General features: G+C 46.3%; 1 protein-coding gene across 1 annotated transcript in view; it reads right to left on the bottom strand.

The window, feature by feature from the left end:
* The window catches only part of LOC308689262 (uncharacterized protein), a gene marked incomplete at its 5' end in the record, with an annotated part of 41,067 nt that overhangs the window by 7,691 nt on the left and 16,350 nt on the right, over positions 1–17,026 (bottom strand). Inside the window, 5 exons of the mRNA XM_081362916.1 lie at positions 2,656–2,738; positions 2,830–2,927; positions 6,163–6,313; positions 7,038–7,080; positions 7,903–8,020. Coding sequence (XP_081219042.1) covers positions 2,656–2,738; positions 2,830–2,927; positions 6,163–6,313; positions 7,038–7,080; positions 7,903–8,020 — 493 coding nt within the window. The remainder of the gene's footprint in view (positions 1–2,655; positions 2,739–2,829; positions 2,928–6,162; positions 6,314–7,037; positions 7,081–7,902; positions 8,021–17,026) is intronic.

Genomic DNA, 17,026 nt, shown 5'->3' with positions numbered 1-17,026 from the left:
TTACCTCCTTGAAAACAGAAGTTATATGCATAACTCATTCAGTCTGTTCATTCGGCACAACACATGACTATATGGGACATATATTCACGCCCTGAAAAGTTGCTCAACTAAACGTAAGGGACCAGCACCGCAACACACCTCTTTATCAAGGGAGTGACGGCCCCTGGTTATAAAAACCCCTGCGGTGAGCACGGACTGAGCAAACGTCGCTGCAGTGTCATCTAGCTGGTGAACGGGACAAACGTGCAGAGTGACACCCAACTGGCATCCGCATGAAAATCTTAAACCGTGCCCATGACATTTCCATGCCTTCGTAGAGTGCACACACACCCCTCCAGGCAGAACCAACTCCTTATATACTATAGATATAGCTCTCTACAATCCAATGCGAAAGATGTGGTTTAGATAGCTCTGCTTCTCACAGGCCGAGTTGAAAAACATGGCAAAAAGCTGGTCAGACGAGCACATAACCCGAATCTGCCCAATGTACCTGCATACAAATCACACAGGGCACAAAGCAAGTCTCCTGTCTTCCTCTGAGTCAGAGATTTTACAGGACATGCAGCTCGAATGAGAGCACACTCCTGACATGACTTTAGACATATACAGCAGGTCCCTGCATAGGGAAAGACAGTGTCCTTAACAGCAACGTCATGATGCTCGCGCACCATGACTTCGCAGGCCAGCAAGACTCCACCAAAATCAGTGAAAGACCATTCTGCGTCCAGCAGACTCCTAGGCTATACATGCGACAGAGCATCCACCCACAGTGGGGCATTCCTGTCCATAATCAAGAAAACAGAGGGGGACACGTGTTTTCTGCAGACGCAAAAAGAACCACATTGGCCTGCGCCACTTCTCAAGACTGCAAACGCCACACCAGGTCCACAGGTCTGCCCCGTATCAAAAGCGTCCATGCCAATTGCAGCGGAGAAAGAGAGGGAGTACCCCTTGTCTGCTTATTTACCACACCACTGTCGTATTTTTCATTTTCACTAACACGTTTGCTCTGCTGGGCCAAGTGTTTCAGCACCAGGAGAACTACTTCAAAAAAATTATGTGACTCTTTTACGGCGCAGTCGACCACTCTCTTCTTAGGCGGCGCTCACATATCGCGCATAAAAACGCGTCGAAAACGCTAGTCACGCCGCGTTCTCCTTTTTCCAAAGCGCTCGGGTGGTTGCGCTCCGGAGGCGTCTGTCGTTGCTAAGCTTGGTTCTTGTCACGTGACCTGCGGTGCGCTTGCGGCATTCTGAAAAGTTGAGATGTTTTTATCTCAATGCGGCGCGGACGCGCTTGGAAAAAACGAGCGCGTCGCACCCCGACCGCGTCGCTTCCATTATGAGCGCGCATACCGCGCGGCTACATTTGAAATAACGAACTTGCGCGCGCAAAAGACGCGATATGTGAGCAGGCCCTTACAGAGTTTCTCTGACACATTTGTTGTCACTACTACACATGACATAACCCTGCCCAGGGATATAATTTCTGTCAACAGATTCAGGTTTCCCATGGGATCTAGGGCTGAACGCACAACGGCATTATTGACAAATGCTTAAATGTCGCATGGCATGCACTACTGAGTGCCCAGCGCCTCCACAGCCTAACTTAGGCAGACAGTTGTGAAAGTCCTCTGTCGGCTCTGCTCGGAATCTATCTCGAGACCGAGATATAACAGCCCCTTTTGAGATTTATCAGGAATTCCAGAGCTTGCAAATGGAAAACAAGTGCAAATGTTTGTGGCACTGCTTGTTCCCTGCTGTCTGCAGCCAGGAACAGTTTGCTGTTTGTTTAACCGTCGCAAATCTAAGATAGGGTGGAAGTAAAGGCACTTTGCTGAGGAGAACACAGATTTTCTCTCTCAGTACTGGGGAAGCCCTCTCAGACACAAAAGTTGCAATTACTCCACTGAAACAGAGGGGAGCACGAAAGAAACCACAGGACAATTCCAAATACACTGGACAGTGCTCATGAGTATACCTTAAACACCCACATTCCATAGGACTGGGGCGAGAACATATGTTCAGATATGTTTCATGAAAAAGTTTATTATCCATTTGTTTATTTGTGCTAAACTCAAGCTAAAAACTTTTCTTTTATGCCTTTTCCTTCAGCAAGAGTCCCCACCGTGGGTTTTCTTGTGAAGGTGGCGTGTTGGAACATTTAGTTTGAGAAAAGCTTATTAGTCATTTGTTAGCAAAGCTAAACTTGTGCTAAAAGTTTTCTCTTTTCTGCCTTAGTTTCGACAAGAATCACTTCCGTTGATTTTTCTTCTTGTGGCATGATTTTCTTCTTATGGAAAACTGTGGCATGATGGTGTTCTAGCAGCACGGTGAAGAGCTGAAGAACATGGTTAATGAGGCACGAATAAAGGTTTCTTCAGCAGATGGTGCAAGAGCGCAATATCCTATAGTCATGTGTTGTACCGAGTGAACTGACTGAATGGGAACACTCAACCTCATGCCATTCAAGACCCAGAGAAACAACTTTTATGTTTATTTTTTATGAAGATTGTGTTTTTGGCACTGCCACATTTAATTTGGTAACTGTATACAGTTTAATGTCGGCCTGTTCATCTTACAATGATCATATGGCTTCAGAGAACAATAATTGTAGCTGTTTTTAAGCTTTAATGCAAGTCACTATTACCATTACCTTTCTCCACAAAAGCTGGCATGCAATTCTAATTCTGACACTGGAAATGTTACTGTGCATATTGTGCACTGGGCCTCAAGTACCTAAAAATCAAAAACAAAAAATATTTGCAGGGACAATTTTGTAAAAGTAATTGATAATTGACAATATTCAATTTAGCTTTTGCTTGTGTACCTCCTGAGGGTGATGTTTAACACTGGATGATGTTGCATCATTGGAAGGTCTAAGGTTTTTCCTTGAAGATGCTGCCTCCTCTATCAACACCAAATCTTCTGAGATAAAAAAAAATATAGGGGAAAAAAGTCTTCTTAAGGCTCAGGAATAAATACGTTGATAACAGTGCATGTAAATTTTTTAGTGCATGTACATCTTTGAAAATCTTTATTTTTCTTTGTGCTCTTCAAACACTTTTCATCACAAACCCACAAATTTTGCTCTCTTTTTTGCAGGTCTAAATCTTTGGCTTGCGAGTTGAAAAGTTTTGCTTGCGAGTGAAGCTGTTTCTCAGTGGATGGTCTGTACCCACCAGGATGAAAAGCAATTTCTATTAGTCACTATTGTTTGAAGTGGCAGGATGGCCACGCCCACTTCATTTTCCCGCTTCCCATATACTGGGTAAGATAACTAATTTAACATAAACTCAGTGACAAGTGTACTGAATTATTCTCTCTACTTATGCTCTACCATCTGAATACGTAACGTTGGCTAAACTAGTCTGTAGTTAGTGTTTCCGGTGAATAGATTTGTTTGCCCAACTGTATAGATAGCTGCCAGAGCCCCCAATAGTATATAGCTGCATTTAACAGCACCAGGGGTCTCATTTATAAAACTGTGCGTAGGAACCTTCCTAAAAGTGTACGTGCGCCCGAAAGCCAAAAAAGGCGTACGCAAAAAAATATTGAGACTTATAAAACCGTTCGTACGCCAGAACCTGCACAGAATTCACTTTGTAAATCCCAGTCAGCGGAAGATTGTGCGCACATGCGTCTCCTCCCCGAAATAACCATATATGGAGCTTACAACGCCTAGTTCCCTTTCAGTCGCTCACGTCGACGTTACGTCTCCCGGTCCCTCCTTCAGGGAACGAGGGTTACATCAGTAACCGAGACGTTTTACTATGCAGATCCTCATCTGCATATCATTTGCATATGATTATTCATCCACGTGATAACGTTTAAAGGTAAGACACATTACATTAATAAAAATTATGTAGTTGCCTATCCTTGCCTTGTTTTTGAATACATAAATCAAATAGTGTATAAAATACATTTCAGAGAAAGTTTTTCTCACTCTTTCCCACTGGCCGAATTGTATTTTTAATTGAAGCAGATAGGCCTTGGGCATTATTTGCACGAAACTATTTTCTCAGACAGTCTGGTATTATCATGATAAGCAGTTATCTTTGTGGTTAAAACATTTAAACACAGCACGCCACAGGAAAAGTGTTCAAAAACACCGCATCCGCAACAAATATTTCTATTGATTGAATTTGAATATAAAAAATGTTGTAACTTCTCAGTAATGATTTCATGTTTAAGTGTTTAACTCCATTAATTTGAATGGCATATTTAATCTAAATGTTTATATCAGAAGTAAAACATATTTGCGTCAGTTTCACTAAACGGCCCAACGCGCTCGCTGGCGCGGACATTTAAGATGGGATGGATATTTGCTTCAAGTGATAGGCTTGGTGAGTGAAAGTATATTTGTATTATCTTTCTGTATATGTTTAATTTTCTTTAGATTTTCTGTCTAAAAGTGACCAAAAAGACACTTAACTCCAGCTCACCATCGGTGTCGCCAAACTGCTCCATCTCCAAAACGTTCGTACGCATGGGTCAGAGTTTGCGTGCAGGTGCGCAAATTGTCCCGTCAAGTTTGTTTTTATAAATCACAACTTATGCGTCGGAAGTGGCGTACGCCTCTTTCAGGGCCTGTTTGTGCGTACGCAACGGTTATAAATGAGGCCCCAGGTGTTCAGAGATGATAGATTATAGCTCCTTGTCAGCATTCTATTTATTTTATATTTATAATCGATTATAAGTAATTATAATTTGGGGGCTAGCTGTCATAATAATAATGCCACAATAAAAAATCATTATGGTCCTAAAAAACACTAGTTATTTTCTTTCAGTAAAATAAACACAGAAAATAAAGTACACATACGGTAAACACATTTTAACTGGTAAACTTTGTCAGTCCGATGTAAAGTTTAGTCTAGACAGAATTAACATTCATGTAATTCATTAGTAAACAACTAACAACTTTCATTCATCTTATGTGTTTATTTGATTGATTTTCCCGCCACTCCTTTGTTTCTATGGTTACTGTTATTAGTTCATTCTGTTAAGGTGCACGTCATTAATTATCTTGTTTGAGTCATTACTTAAGTTCTTCCTTTATAGTCTTTCAATTTCCAATCACTCTAACATTTAGTGTGTGTTGCTCTGCCAGTTTGCCTGCTTATTATCATTAAATATTTTGTTGGAACTATTCTTCGTCTTCGTCTGTTTGCCTGCGCCGTGACACAGTCAGGACGTGAACAGCTCCAAATATGACATCACGTGTTGTCATCTCTAATTCTGACTCATTTAAACAGTAGTGAACGCATAAAAACCTTAATTACCCCCACAAAAATTTCATCAATACATTGATGTAATATTTTGCTCGTATTCCCCACCCGAACCATATGTTAAACAAATAGTATCCAATATCCTTGTCCAACGACTTGCTAATGCACTTTAAAGTCAAACCCAACGTAGAAATAAATGTCACTCCAGGGTTCTTGAATCTGGGAAGGTCTAGTTTTGGTGTGACTTAAAGAGATAGTTCACTTTGAAATAAAATTTTGGTATGTTTTAGCTTACCTCAAGGGCATCCAAGATGTAGATGTCTTTTTTTCCGCAGTAGTTTCATTTTTGATATTTTTAGGCCAAACCGTTCTTGTCTGTCAGTCATATAATGCAGGTATACGGTCACTGTCTCAAAGAGCAAGCACAGAGTCCATGTGGACGATGTGGAATTGTTTTAATTTGGACTGCATTATATGACTGACAGACAAGAACGGTTTGACCTAAAAATATCAAAATTGAAACTACTGCGGAAAAAAAGACACCTACATCTTGGATGCCCTTGAGGGAAGCTAAAACATACCAAAGTTTAATTTCAAAGTGAACTATCCCTTTAAGGTCTTGACTCCAACTCCAAATTCTTACTAGAGGCACTACAAGTATTTCCTAGATATTCACACATCATCAGCCCACAGAAATCTTGTAGTAACAATAGTTTGAATGCGAGCCTTCTGATTGGGTCACTGCAAAAAAATGGTTTTGTTTTTATCACTGCAGACTTATGCAAAAGGGGAAAGTTACCTACTATACCACCCTGGGGGTCCTGAAGGACAAATTATTTAAATATTACTCTATTGTAGTACAACATACAATCTTTCTTGCTTAGATTAGTTCTAATATCACAACCTGGTAGCGGCACCCAAACTATTGGACTCACCTTGTCGAAGTTCCTTTTTTACAGCCTCTACTCCTCCTTTCTTCTCAATGAAGTCATAAATGACCATAGATATCTCTTTGTCTTTGAGCTGGTCCTCAGAAATGCCACACATGTCAAACAACTGCTTTAGCTCTGGGTCCAGGTTATTCGTCTGAGAAAAGACAAGAAGTGAACCATCAACAAATGACTGGAAAGAATCAAAATACAAATAAAATCTAAATAAAATCTGAATTAACTTCCGCTTCTTGAGCAGCAAATCAGGATATTAGAATGATTTCTGAAGGATCATGTGACTTGGGTAATGTTAGACTGGTAATGCTGGAGTAATGCTGCTGAAAATTCAGCGTTGATCACAGGAATAAATTGACGTTTTTAATATATTCATATAGAAAACGTATTTTGGGTGGCCACAATATTTCAGTAAATTCTTCAACCACAGAAACAGACGAATGTGCTGCTTAAAGTTAATAATTATTTCCTCTGATAATGAAAAACTTCCCAGCACTCCTGCAGATAGTTTACCAGCACAATCCCACCATAACCCAGAATAAATGCCCTTTATGTAATCTCTCATTCATGGGAGTTCAAATTAAAAACTAGAGCACACAGATCTAATACACACTGCCAGCTCAATGAGTGAAATATGATCCTTGATTTTTGGGTGAAGGATTGCTATAGATTATGAAGATATACCCCCTGCAATCACTTTGTTTAAGAGATGACTTGAATCACATCCCTTCATGACCTCCTGACTATGATGAAATCGTGTAAACAACTGCATCTTAAGATGACATGCATGCAACATCGAACATCTCGACTTTATGTGTTTCGCAATAAATGCTAACATGCAAACATGCAGTGGCGGAAATACTTACATCAAAGCCTGGGTTGGGATCCCATCCTATATGGCCAACGTGCCTGAAAAAAAATAAAAAAAATTATATATATATATTTCACTCATCTTTAACATGATTCCTGGAATACAGCCGCCAGATTATTACGTCTGGGATAAAAACAAGTGTCCATCTGATTGCACTTCCTATCACAACATAGAATTACAATATAGTACCTGGTATTAAGATGGGTTTTGGTTGATCGGATAATAAGTGCACAACGCTAAATACAGGTGTAAATGAGGTCTTAAATGTTTTGAGCCTGTCCACTTTCGAGAAATTCCAGAGGTTGTTGAAAATGCACTTGACCGGATTGCGTTTGTAGTGTAAACCCTTATGTGGTCGAATGTGTTTGAACAGCCAGAAAAGACCACCTACTCTCCGCCTACCGACTTGCGTAAACATTATGGGAAGCACGCAAGCCAGACAGGATTTAAACTTTGTCGACTGAAGACCCAAGTTTGGTTTGAAGACGAAAACGTACAAAGCACAATGTTCTCTCGCCATTCCTGATTTATAACACACCCACAGCGTTCTGCATGGTCTTGTGGCTATAAACGAAAGCTGCTGCTCTCCGTGTTTTTCCATCATCTCCTTTCACGATTGTACTGTATGTCAATTGTGTGAGCTTATTGACAATTAGATCATAAGATCTAAAGAAAAACATACATTTACCCTCCCCTCAAAGTAATCAGGACAGAACAGAAATGGTTGAAAGTGGACAAAAGAGACGGATTAAAATGGCAGGTGTAAACAGTATGTGTCTCCCTCGTCTACTTGTGATCCGATCGACCAAACGCATCTTAGTACCAATTCCATGTGGGTTTGAACATAAAAGTGAACTCACTGAAAATTGTAAGGGGTGCCGATATCAGCTTTGGATATTTTCTTCTTATTGTTGTTCTCTGGGTTTTTCGTGTCCACCGTTGCCATTAGAAGTGTTGGTTCTGAAAGTCCTGATGGTCCTGGAACAGTCAAAATTGAATACATTTTTAAATTATGCATTCACTGATGCAATCAAAAAAAAAATTTGAATCCCATTTTGGTAACACTTTATAATAACATTCAGCTGTAAGTCATATATAAGTGGTTAGTTAATGATGAACTAATTGTTTACATTCATAAATGATTAGCAAGTGTTATACTGACATTTTATGAATGTTTTGTAAATTCTGTTACAAGTAATTTACAAGTGATTAGTAAATGATTATCTAATCATTTACAAAACATGACTATGCATTCATAAATTATTAATAAATTGTTAAAAAATTCTTCTTTTAAAACTGAATCTACTCTACATAACCTGGATGCGGATGAACATCTCAGTTATTTTAATTCCACCTGTGCTTCTATTCTGAACAGTATTGCACCTCTAAAGCTTAAATTTCGTAAATCTGTGCCAATTCCATGGTTTAATGACTCAGTGCGCTCTCTTAGGCAGGCTTGCCGGCAACCCGAGCGCAGATGGAAAAAAGACAAATTGCATGTTTCATACGAAATTATGAGAAACTGTCTTTCCTCATTTCAGAGGGCAGCTAAAGCTGCTAAGAGTAAATATTTCTCTGATTTAATTATGCTTAATAGAAATAACCCGCGTGTGCTTTTTTCCACTATTGACTCTGTGTTAAATCCACCTGTTAATCTTTTTCCTGAGCCTTCTGTCTCGCTCTGTGAAAGTTTTGCAAGCTTTTTCACTAATAAGGTATTGGCTATTAGATCTAAGATGTCTCAGTCAGGACATGTTTTGCCAGAGATTCCATTATATTCCGTCACATGGTCTGTGTTTGAGCCACTCAGCTTTCAGGCCTGTAAGGAAATTGTGGATCGTCTTAAGCCTACATCATGCCTACATGATATTGTTCCATCACATTTCCTAAAACAAAATGTGGGTGCTATGGGTTCAAATCTGCTGTCAGTCATTAACAAGTGCTTACATACGGGCACTGTTCCTGCTTGCCTCAAACAGGCTGTGATAACTCCTTATATTAAAAATCATCTCTCTCCAGTTTTCGACCCATTTCAAATCTCCCTTTTATTTCAAAGATTATGGAGAAAGCAGTTTTGGTACAATTACAAACTTTCCTGTTAAATAATTCAATCAATGAAGTTTATCAATCTGGTTTTAAAGCTTTACATATAGCACTGAGTCTGCTCTTTTAAGAGTTCTTAATGACATATATTTTATCACAGATTCTGGCAAACCATTGGCTCTGATCCTCTTGGATCTAAGTGCCGCTTTTGACTTAGTAGACCACAGCATTATTCTGTCATGCTTGGAGTCTTGTGTAGGACTTCGGGGTTCCCTATCGTTCGGTCACTACGACGTACGTCGTGGTGAGCGACGAATAGGAATCTCGCTAGAGAGGCCAATCTACTTCGAGTGAACTAAAACAAGCCAATGCACATTGGCGTGCAATCATTTGCATCAGCTGTGCAGCCTCGCAGCGCGGGTATTTAACGAGCAGCTGGTGTGATTGCACTTCAGTCTTTTGCTTCGGAGCCAAGCACTTCGATGCGTCTTACAGAGAGTGATTTACTAATCAACGAGCCTTTCTGGACCTCTCCTTCCCGGTGCGGGCGTTACAGCACGGCAGCGCGAGCAGTCTTTTTCTCTCTTCTCTCTTCTCTTTCTGTCCTTTTTTGTTTTGTGGTATTGAGCAAAAAAAAAAAAAAGGGCTGTTATAACAGCTGGTAAGGTGCGCCAGCAGAGCGCTCAAAAGCTGTTTTTACAGCTGGTAAGACCTGCCTGCGAGAGAGAGAGTGACAGCGCACAGACAGGTGCACATTCCTGTCTGTGTTCGCAGTGACTGTTCCCCTGCGTGTTTCAGCACCAGTGAGAGCAGTCCCTAAAAGAGCTTACACAGATAGAGAGCGTCTTTTTCAAAAGAGAAAAAAATGACTTTCTATCTGTGTGTTTCTGGATGCGGTCGTTACCTGGGCTCACAGGATGGTCACAAGCGCTGCCTCGTGTGTCTGGGCATTGAACACGCTGAGGCAGCGCTTGTGGATGAGTCATGTACCCATTGTGGGAAGATGACCATCGCGGAGCTGCGGTCGAGACTCACGTTCCTGCAAAGGGGCGGAGTCCCCGTGCCGCTGCCTCGATCCAATCCTCCTCAGAGGATGGCTTCGGGCAGCGACATGGGTGACCTGAGGATCACGGTGAGCGCGGCTCCTTCGGGGAACCAACCCCCTAGGAGCCCTCACCCCTCTCATGCTCCGCAGCCAGTTGAGCCCCCTTTGGAGAGAGCTGGACCATCCTCGCGGTGTGTACCGGTTGTCTCCTTTGGGGCTCCCTGTGAGGATCAGATGTCGATCGCTGCATCGGAGGGTGGGTCAGACTTCTCTGCGGATGACGACTCGGCGCCGTTGCCTCCTTCGGGGGTGTCAACGGTGCCTGAGACGGACCCGGAGATGATGGCCATGCTTTCCCGGGCCGCCAACGGGGTCGGGCTCGTGTGGAATCCTCCACCGTGTCCCGAACCCTCGAGGTTGGACGATTGGCATCTCGGGGTGGCGCGCGCTGGTTCTCAGCAACCCACCCCAGTGCCTTTCTTCCCGGAAGTGCATGAGGAGCTTACGGGGACGTGGACGGCACCTTTTACTGCCAGAAACCGTTCCGGTGGCTCCTCCTCCCTCACCACCCTTGATGGCGGGGCAGCTAAGGGATACACGCGCATCCCGCCAGTGGAACGGGCCGTTGCTATGCAACTGTGCCCTAACTCCACTTGGCGCGGAGAACCGTGTCTCCCTTCACGGGCCTGTAAGTACTCGTCGGATTTAACCGGCAAGGCTTACAAGGCCTGTGGGGAAGCTGCCTCTGCCGTGCACGCCATGGCGTTGCTGCAGGTTCATCAGGCCAAGGCACTGAAGAACCTGCACGAGGGTGGTCATGATCCCCAAGTTCTTCAGGAACTTCGTATCGCGACGGACCTCGCGCTTCGTGCGACGAAGGTGACCGCGCGGTCGGTGGGTCGTGCGATGTCCACCATGGTGGTCCAGGAACGCCATCTCTGGCTGTGTCTGGCGGACATGCGGGAGACCGATAAGCTCCGGTTCCTGAACTCCCCCGTGTCCCAGACCGGCCTCTTCGGCGACGCGGTCGAGAACTTCGCCCAGCAGTTCTCGGCTGTACAAAAGCAGACTGAGGCCATCCGTCACATCCTGCCGCGGCGGCCAGCTGCTGCTTCCACCCCTCCGTCTGCGGCTCCTCAGTCTGCTCGTCGCCGAGGGCGGCCTCCTGCGTCTGCCCCTGCTCCCGCGCCGCAGCAGCAGCCTCCATCCAAACGGCGCCGTGGAGCCAGTCGCAGGCGGTCCGCCCCGCCCGTCCAGGACCCCACCAAGAAGGGCGGCAAGGCCAAGGGCAAGCGGCCCTAGGACGGGCGACCCAGAGATGGCAGGGACTGCTCTCCAGGAGACGATGACGGCATCGCTCCATCCCCCGGAAGAGGGCCGGGTGGAAAATCCTTGTTTTCCTTTTCTTTTTGTTCCGCCGCTGGCCTCAAAACCAGCGGTACCCAAAATTTCAATAAAAGAGCAGTTTCTTCCGTCTCTGGGTCCGAAGAGGGCCCGGAGAGCAGTGGGGGGAGAGAATCCTTACCACTCTCATCCACCTCTTCTATCGCCAGCAGGCAGCAGTGTGCAGCTCGAGAACGCAACCAAGCCGTCTCCTGCACCTCCCGCCTCGTGGAACCAGGTAAGTGTTGCGCAGCACACTCAGACTCCGCTACGGGCCGCCTTCCAGAGAGAGCCTCCCGAGCCGAGCCCCTGTGTTCCACCTCGCTGCCCCACTCCGGGTATGCCTACGGTCCCTTTGGTCCCGCTTGTACGGTCTCTGCGAGCCTGGCTAGCGCTCCCCAGTCCGTCTCGCTGGCTCATTCGGACCATCAGGCTCGGCTATGCGATTCAGTTCGCCCGGCGTCCCCCCAAGTTTCGGGCCATCCACTCCACTACAGTGAGAGCAGCCGATGCCCATGTCTTGCGCGCGGAGATCGCAGTCCTACTGGCGAAGGACGCGATAGAGCCGGTCCCTCCAGCCGATATGAGGTCAGGGCACTACAGTCCCTACTTCATTGTACCCAAGAAAGGTGGTGGGTTACGACCGATCTTGGACCTGCGAGTTTTGAATCGGAGCCTTCACAGGCTACCGTTCAAAATGCTCACGCAGAAACGCATTTTCGAATGCATCCGTCCCCAAGATTCGTTTGCAGCGATCGACCTGAAGGACGCGTACTTTCATGTCTCGATTCTTCCTCGACACAGGCCGTTTCTGCGCTTTGCGTTCGAGGGTCGAGCATATCAGTACAAGGTTCTACCCTTCGGGCTGGCTCTGTCCCCCCGTGTCTTCACGAAAGTCACGGAGGGGGCCCTTGTTCCCCTGAGAGAACAGGGCGTTCGCATTCTCAACTATCTCGACGACTGGCTCATATTAGCACACTCTCGAGATCAGTTATGCGAACACAGGGACCTCGTGCTCAGGCACCTCAGCCAGCTGGGCCTTCAGGTCAACTGGGAGAAGAGCAAACTCGCCCCTGTGCAGAGGATCTCTTATCTCGGTATGGAGTTGGATTCGGTCGCACAGACAGCGCGCCTCACAGAGCAACGCGCTCAGTCGGTGCTGAACTGCTTGAACACGTTCAAGGGCAGGACGGCGGTCCCACTGAAATTCTTTCAGAGGCTCCTGGGGCATATGGCAGCGGCAGCAGCGGTAACTCCGCTCGGCCTGCTCCATATGAGACCGCTTCAGCACTGGCTTCACGGCCGAGTCCCGAGATGGGCGTGGCATCACGGCACTCACCGGGTGGCAATCACACCGGCGTGCCGCCAGACCTTCAGTCCGTGGTCAGACCCCTCGTTCCTCCGGGCTGGAGTCCCCTTGGAACAGGTGTCCAGGCATGCTGTGGTTTTCACAGATGCCTCTGCCACCGGCTGGGGTGCCACGTACAACGGGCATGCAGTGTCAGGGGTGTGGACGGGCCCCCAACTGCAGTGGCACATCAACTGCCTCGAGTTGCTAGCAGTACATCTCGCTTTGAGCCGCCTGAAAAGGCCGCTACAGGGCAGAGACGTGCTGGTCCGTACGGACAACACTGCGACCGTTGCGTACATCAACCGTCAAGGTGGTCTACGCTCCCGTCGCATGTCGCAACTCGCCCGCCATCTCCTCCTTTGGAGTCAGAAGCATCTGAGGTCGCTTCGAGCCATGTATGTCCCCGGTGTGCTCAACCGTGTGGCCGACGAGCTATCACGAGCTGTGCTCCCGGGAGAATGGCGACTCCATCCCCAGGTGGTTCAGCTGATCTGGAGAGTGTTCGGAGAGGCTCAGGTAGACCTGTTTGCCTCCTCAGAAACCTCCCACTGCCGGTTGTTTTACTCCCTGACCGAGGGAACACTCGGCACGGATGCACTGGCACACAGCTGGCCCCGGGGCCTCCGCAAATATGCATTTCCCCCAGTGAGCCTACTTGCACAGACACTGTGCAAAGTCAGGGAGGACGAGGAGCAGGTCCTTCTGGTGGCTCCCTATTGGCCCACCCGGACTTGGTTCCCAGAGATCATGCTCCTCGTGACAGTCCCTCCCTGGCCCATTCCTCTGAGGAAGGATCTTCTGACTCAGAGACGGGGCACCCTTTGGCACCCGCGTCCGGACCTCTGGAAACTCCATGTCTGGTCCCTGGACGGGACGCGGAGGTTCTAGGTGACTTACCCCCAGAGGTACTTAACACCATCACTTCTGCGCTAGCGCCGTCTACGAGACGTGCGTACGCCTTGAAGTGGAACCTGTTCGTCGAGTGGTGTTCCTCCCGCAGAGAGGACCCCCGAAGATGTTCGATAGGGTCAGTGCTTTCCTTCTTGCAGCAAGGGTTGGAGCGAAGGCTGTCTCCCTCCACTCTTAAAGTACATGATGCTGCTATTTCAGCCTATCATGACCACATAGATGGCAAAACAGTTGGAAAGCACGACCTGGTCGTCAGGTTCCTTAGGGGGGCGAGACGATTAAATCCTCCTCGTCCCCCCTCCATACCCTCTTGGGACCTTTCCCTGGTGCTCCGAGCACTTCAGGATGCTCCCTTTGAGCCTTTGCAGTCAGCAGACTTAAAGCTTCTCTCCTTGAAGACTTTGCTGCTGATTGCACTGGCCTCGATCAAGAGGGTAGGGGACCTGCAAGCATTTTCGGTCGACGAGTTCGGGCCGGGTGACAACCATGTTGTACTGAGACCCCGGCCTAGCTATGTGCCCAAGGTTCCTACCACTCCCTTTAGAGATCAGGTAGTGAACCTGCAAGCGCTGCCCCTGGAGGAGGCAGACCCAGCCCTGGCTTTGCTCTGTCCCGTTCGCGCTCTGCGTATGTACGTGGACAGAACCCAAAGCGTCAGGACCTCAGACCAGCTCTTTGTCTGTTACGGAGGCCAGCAGAAGGGGAAGGCTGTCTCCAAGCAGAGGATGGCCCACTGGATAGTGGATGCCATCGCCTTGGCTTACGAAGCTCAAGGCGTGCCCTGCCCGCTCAGGTTGCATGCACACTCCACGAGAGGCGTTGCATCCTCCTGGGCGCTGGCACGTGGCTCCTCGCTAACAGATATCTGTAGAGCTGCGGGCTGGGCGACACCTAACACGTTCGCTAGATACTATAGCCTATGTGTAGAGCCTGTGTCCTCCCGTGTTCTCACCCTAAACGGGTAGAAGCACTGAGAGTACCGGCTCTGTCGGCTTGCTGCACCCTACTGTGCACCCTTATTGCTCCAGAGTCAAAACCTGTCGAGTCCTCCAAACACCCTCGGCCCGGATGTGGCGGAGCGTCCGGTGCCAGGCCTTTATCCGCTGAATCCTTGAGAACCGGGTCTAGGCTGGGTCCCATATGTGTGACCCTACAGGGATCCCATATGTGTATATCTTCCACGGCTGCTCCTAACGGAAGCCCGTGTCTTTCCCTTGGGCTAAGTCACCCATTATTCATATGCAGTACAACCCTTGGGTTAGTCCATATGTGTTTCCCACATAACTCTTCTTAAGAATGTGGTTCCCGCAGCGTTCCCCTCCCTCAGTTCGGGCACGCTTTCCCAGTGTTATCCAATATCTCACTGTAGGGGTTATCTTGGAACAACAGTGTGGATACTCTTGGGGTAAGCCCTCTCCTATCGTCCTTCCAGGCAAGAAGGTGTAGAGGCTTGCCCAGGGCGCTGGATGGGGTGCAGCAGCTGTGGCACTTTGGTAGGGATTCCTATTCGTCGTTCACCACGACGTACGTCGTAGTGACCGAACGATAGGGAACGTCTCGGTTACATATGGTAACCCTCGTTCCCTGAGGGAGGGAACGGAGACGTACGTCCCGTCACCACATCTGCCGCTACCCGCCGGGGCAACCAGCTTTTTCAGGCTTGGCTCCTCAGCAAAAAAACTGAAGTGCAATCACACCAGCTGCTCGTTAAATACCCGCGCTGCGAGGCTGCACAGCTGATGCAAATGATTGCACGCCAATGTGCATTGGCTTGTTTTAGTTCACTCGAAGTAGATTGGCCTCTCTAGCGAGATTCCTATTCGTCGTTCACCACGACGTACGTCTCCGTTCCCTCCCTCAGGGAACGAGGGTTACCATATGTAACCGAGACGTTCTGTCTTACAGTGGTTTCGCTCTTATCTGTCAGATAGATGTTTTACTATTTACAGGTTCAGTTAGGTCAATATTCATCCTCTAATAAACCGCTTAATTGTGGTGTCCCCCAGGGATCAATCCTTGGGCCGGTGTTATTCTCTCTATATTTACTTCCTCTGGCCACTATCTTTAAAAAATATGGTGTCTCCTTTCATTTATATGCTGACGACACCCAACTTTACCTTCCCCTGCAATGCAATAATGATTCTTCTCTTCAGCCACTGTTAGACTGCCTGAATGATCTTAAGGCATGGCTTTCCCTCAATTTTCTTCATTTAAATGAAAACAAAACTGAGTTTATTCTGTTCGGCCCCAAGGAAAACTGCGATTTTGACCTTGACCTCGGCCCTGTCACCCCTTATAACACAAAGTGTGTTAGGAATTTGGGCTTCTTATTTGATTCAAATTTAAAATTTGATAAACAGATTTCTGCTGTGGTCAAGTCATGTATTTACCAACTCCGCCTACTCAGTAAAGTAAAATCCATTCTTACAAGAAATAATTTAGAAATAGCCATTCATGCTTTCATTACCTGTAGGCTTGATTACTGCAATTCATTGTACTATGGCAGTACTCAGGCATCTATCTCCCGCCTACAGCTAGTTCAGAATGCAGCCGCTAGATTGCTTGCAGGGAAGCGTAAGTATGACCATATAACACCTGTTTTAATGTCCCTTCACTGGCTACCAGTCAAGTACAGGATTGAGTTTAAAATTGTATTATTTGTTTACAAAGCTTTGAATAATCTGGCACCGCAATATTTAACTGAACTTTTGGTTCCTTATACACCATCTAGAAACCTGAGATCCAGTGACCATGGCCTCCTAACAGTCCCTAAAGTAAAACAAAAAAAAAACGTGGCGATCGATCTTTTGCTGTCGCAGGCCCGAAGCTTTGGAATAGCCTTCCGATGTTTATTAGGCATGCCCCGTCTATTTACATTTTTAAAACTCAGCTAAAGACTCATTTATTGTCCATGGCTTTTAACACTATATAGCTATTTTAGCTATATTATTACTGCTCGCTTGTTCTTATTTTTTGTATTATATATGCATGCTGTATCTGTTCTATTTGTTCTACTGTGTTTCTTTGATTGCTTGTGAAGCACTTTGGTCAACATTGGTTGTGTTTTAAATGTGCTCTATAAATAAATGATTGATTGATTGATTAGTAAACAACTTGGGACCCACTGGGTGGGTCTCTTCTTTTTTCTGCAAGACAAAATTAAGATAATGGTTCTTAATAAATTCACCAGTGCATGACTTAAAATGTAAGGTTTATTAGTGAAAGAACAAGAAGGTAAGATTTAGTGGTGTAA

This window comes from Scardinius erythrophthalmus, assembly GCF_964197995.2.
Source record: "Scardinius erythrophthalmus genome assembly, chromosome: 4".
NCBI lineage: Eukaryota > Metazoa > Chordata > Actinopteri > Cypriniformes > Leuciscidae > Scardinius > Scardinius erythrophthalmus.
The sequence above is the reverse complement of the archived record's forward strand: the minus strand, read 5'-3'. Positions and strand labels throughout refer to the sequence as shown.